The sequence below is a fragment of the Rattus norvegicus genome, chromosome 13, assembly GCF_036323735.1.
Source record: "Rattus norvegicus strain BN/NHsdMcwi chromosome 13, GRCr8, whole genome shotgun sequence".
NCBI lineage: Eukaryota > Metazoa > Chordata > Mammalia > Rodentia > Muridae > Rattus > Rattus norvegicus.
The window spans coordinates 26,602,343-26,605,784 of NC_086031.1; the positions used below are offsets into that span (position 1 = coordinate 26,602,343).

General features: G+C 43.0%; 1 protein-coding gene across 1 annotated transcript; it reads right to left on the reverse strand.

Annotated features, from left to right (window-relative positions):
* Positions 1 to 297: 297 nt before the first annotated feature.
* On the reverse strand, positions 298 to 3,096 carry Mat2al1 (methionine adenosyltransferase 2A like 1). The gene has a single exon (XM_039091225.2). It carries the CDS (start codon positions 2,973 to 2,975, stop codon positions 1,788 to 1,790), a length of 1,188 nt encoding a protein of 395 aa, XP_038947153.1. The 5' UTR covers positions 2,976 to 3,096; the 3' UTR covers positions 298 to 1,787.
* Between the last annotated feature and the right edge of the window lie 346 nt (positions 3,097 to 3,442).

Genomic DNA, 3,442 nt, shown 5'->3' on the forward strand with positions numbered 1-3,442 from the left:
CTAGTAAAACTAAGTCAAAATACTGGGACTCTTAGGAGAGTGCAGAAACAGAAAGCTAGTGGAACTACTGAGTAAAGGGTTAACTTTATTCTTTCTGGCCACTGCCTGGCAGCTTTCCCCATGTTACTTATCATTAGAGCTTCACAGGACAATGCAAGTAGTAGCTGGCCATGGAGATCTGAGTTTTGCAGTATAACAACTTAAAAGTTAATGTTAAATAATGATAATTTTGCAATTATTATTTTGGACACAGGACTGGGAATAGGGAAAGCTTAAAAGTTTGGTGAACAATTGTAATTCTTTTTTTTTTTTTTTGGGTAGAACCTAGCATTTTATTTAGATCTTCATTAAACTGTTGGAATTGAGAACCAGACATACGTAATAAACCTCCAAAAATAGATCCTGAAAGGCACTTTCTTGCTTAGGGCAAGCAGTCATGGAATAAGCATGTAAACAAGCTGGCTTCTCTGTACCACACCAGCCAAGTCAGCTTTCTCCATGGCCAGCTGCACCAGCTCTGCCCTCCCTTCTGTTAACTCCAGCCAGACCCCCTGTAGGTCTAACCCAAGGTTTTTCTGTAGGACACCTTGGCCTACCTGGGAATGCTGGAAACATGTTAAAGGAATCATGGTGTCAAAGAAAAAAAAATCTTTTAAAAGCTGCCATCTGAGGTGATGGCTTCTCTGTACTTACGCCATACCCCAGAATACAATAAATAAGCAATTAGAAAATGTTCATGTATGAAGGGATTTCCTCCTCCCCACCAAAAGCACTGCTCTCTGAAGGAAGCTGGTTTCTCTGTAGCTACACCAGCTGTTCAGAAAGCTCATTGGACCTGGTTTTGAAAATAAAACAAAGTTAAAAACCCTGGGAGGAGCTATTGTGCAGTGTGGAGTACTCTTTCTTATTAACAAAAAAAAGTTACCTGGTACCAAAGTGTGCAACCTACAGACCCTCGGGTACTGCACTGTGACTTCTCTGTATGACATCACAAGGGTGCCAAGTGCCTGTTTTCTAGACTAAAAGTTGGTGGGGTTTGGCTAGTGCTGAAACCATGCATAGGATTGGTTTACTAAATAAAACCTTATTACGTACGTTCTCCAAAGACAGCTGAAAAGTGGAGAGATTTTGATTTGGTGCTGTTTCAGGTGGCAATTTATAGCATAAGCACCAGGGAGATGGTTTAATTGTAACTGCCTTTTTCTTTAAGTCAGGCTAGAGCTCCAATTGAAACTTTTCGTTTCATGCAAGTTTGATTGGATAGGAACACTCCCTGACAAAGAACTACATAATTAGAAATGACTGAGTTACAGGGAGGATAAGGGAAAGGGGCTTCACATTCAATAAATAGAGCTCAAGACATTACAAATTCATGCTGACAGGGCTGTGAGTCAAACTACAAGTAGTTTACGTGCACATTACAAGGACATTTTCAGCATCTGGTGGGAAAGTAATTGCAATTAGGACTTTGGAGGATTAGGTGATAGGGCACAAAGGTTCGATTTCAAAGCATTATTCACTACAGTGTTTGTTTCTAGGCAGTTACATGGGTCACCTATGCTTACTATATCCATTATAATGGTGAACAAAACACCTAGGGACAGAATAGCAAGCCCAACTTACAGTCCCCAACAAAAGCTAAAATTCATGTCATTGATTAGAGTGACTGCAACTGATCAGGAGCTGAAAGAGGACAGAAAAATTTATGAAAAAGGCCCTTTCCCTCAGAGCTTGAAGGCTTCTCTGTAACCTAAGCCAACATGTCTGGGGAAAAAAGGCTAACACTTTCAATATTTAAGCTTTTTGGGCACTTCCCAGGGGAAGCTGTCCCTACCAAAGTGGCCATAGGCTGCAGTCCTCTGATAAATTGGCTTCTTCAGATCCAGATCCCTGACAATGACCCCAGGGCGAAGATCAAAATTATTCTTCCCAATTTCTAATAGCTCTCTCTCACTCTTCTGAGAAGTACCATAATGGAAAATGGAGATCGACAATGGATGAGAAACTCCAGTAGCATAAGAGACCTGAACAAGAACCCTCCTGCACAGACCTCCTTTAACAAGGGATTTTGCCACCCAAGGAGCAGCATAAGCAGCTGAACGGTCCACTTTGGTATAATCCTTTCCTGAAAAGGCCCCTCCTCCATGAGCTCCCCAACCGCCATAAGTATCCACAATGATTTTTCGGCCAGTCAAATCAGCATCACCCTGAGGCCCACCAATAACGAATCTGCCACTTGGCTGTAGGTGGTAAATTGTATCCTCATCAAGGTACTTTGCAGGTACAACAGCTTTGATCACTTTCTCCTTCAGAGCATCCCTCATCTCATCAAGACAAACTTCTTCATCATGCTGAACAGCTATAACAATTGTGTGGACTCTGATGGGAATCACAGCACCTCGATCTTGCATATACTGCACAGTCACTTGAGTTTTAGAATCTGGGCGTAACCAAGGCAATGTGCCATTGCGGCGTAGCTCAGCCAGTTTAGCATTTAGCTTGTGTGCTAAGACAATAGTTAAAGGCATACACTCTTCAGTTTCATCAGTGGCATAACCAAACATCAAACCCTGATCTCCTGCACCATGGTCTTCCTCATTTCGGTCAAGATGAACACCTTGGGCGATATCTGGTGACTGTTGTTCCAAGGCAACCAACACATTACAAGTCTTGTAGTCAAACCCTTTGGAAGAATCATCATAGCTAATGTGCTTTATGGCTTCACGAACCACTTTCTGGTAATCAATGGCAGCTCTAGATGTAATTTCCCCAGCAAGAAGGATCATTCCAGTTTTAGCAACAGTTTCACAAGCCACTTTAGGATCAGGGTCCTGCTGAAGGTGTGCATCAAGGACAGCATCACTGATTTGGTCACAAATCTTATCTGGATGACCTTCCCCTTCAGACTCTGAAGTGAAAATGAATGTCCCCTCCTCGATGAACGCCTCATGGAAGCCGTTGAGCTGCCCGTTCATGACTGCAGCGATGAGAGAAAGCAACTCTGGGGAGACGGAGCGGCAACGAGGCAGAGGACTGCGGAGGGCGCAGATGTAGGAGGGTCGCTTCAACTCTCAGCGTGCTGGAGTCTCGGAGCGAATCAATTGTAATTCTTAATTCTTTGTAGGATATGGTTACTCTTTTGAATTATACTTGCCAACGATAATACAGTGTCCTTTTTTTTTCTGCTTGCTTTTGTAGTATCGATCAACGACTGGGGCAAGAAAAAGGCTAGAGAGCATGAGAAGAGCAATAGAACAGTGAGTGAAGAAAGAATGTGAAGAGTGAGTGGAGAGAATGTGAGATGTGTGCAAGTGTGGTGTGTGTGAGGTGTGTGTGTGTGCAAAGTGTGTGCATAAGTGAAGGGAACACACAGAGGTGTGTAGGAGTGTGGGAGTTCCAGAAAAGAAAATTGCATATAAGAGAAGCAGAGTGCGAAGGAGAG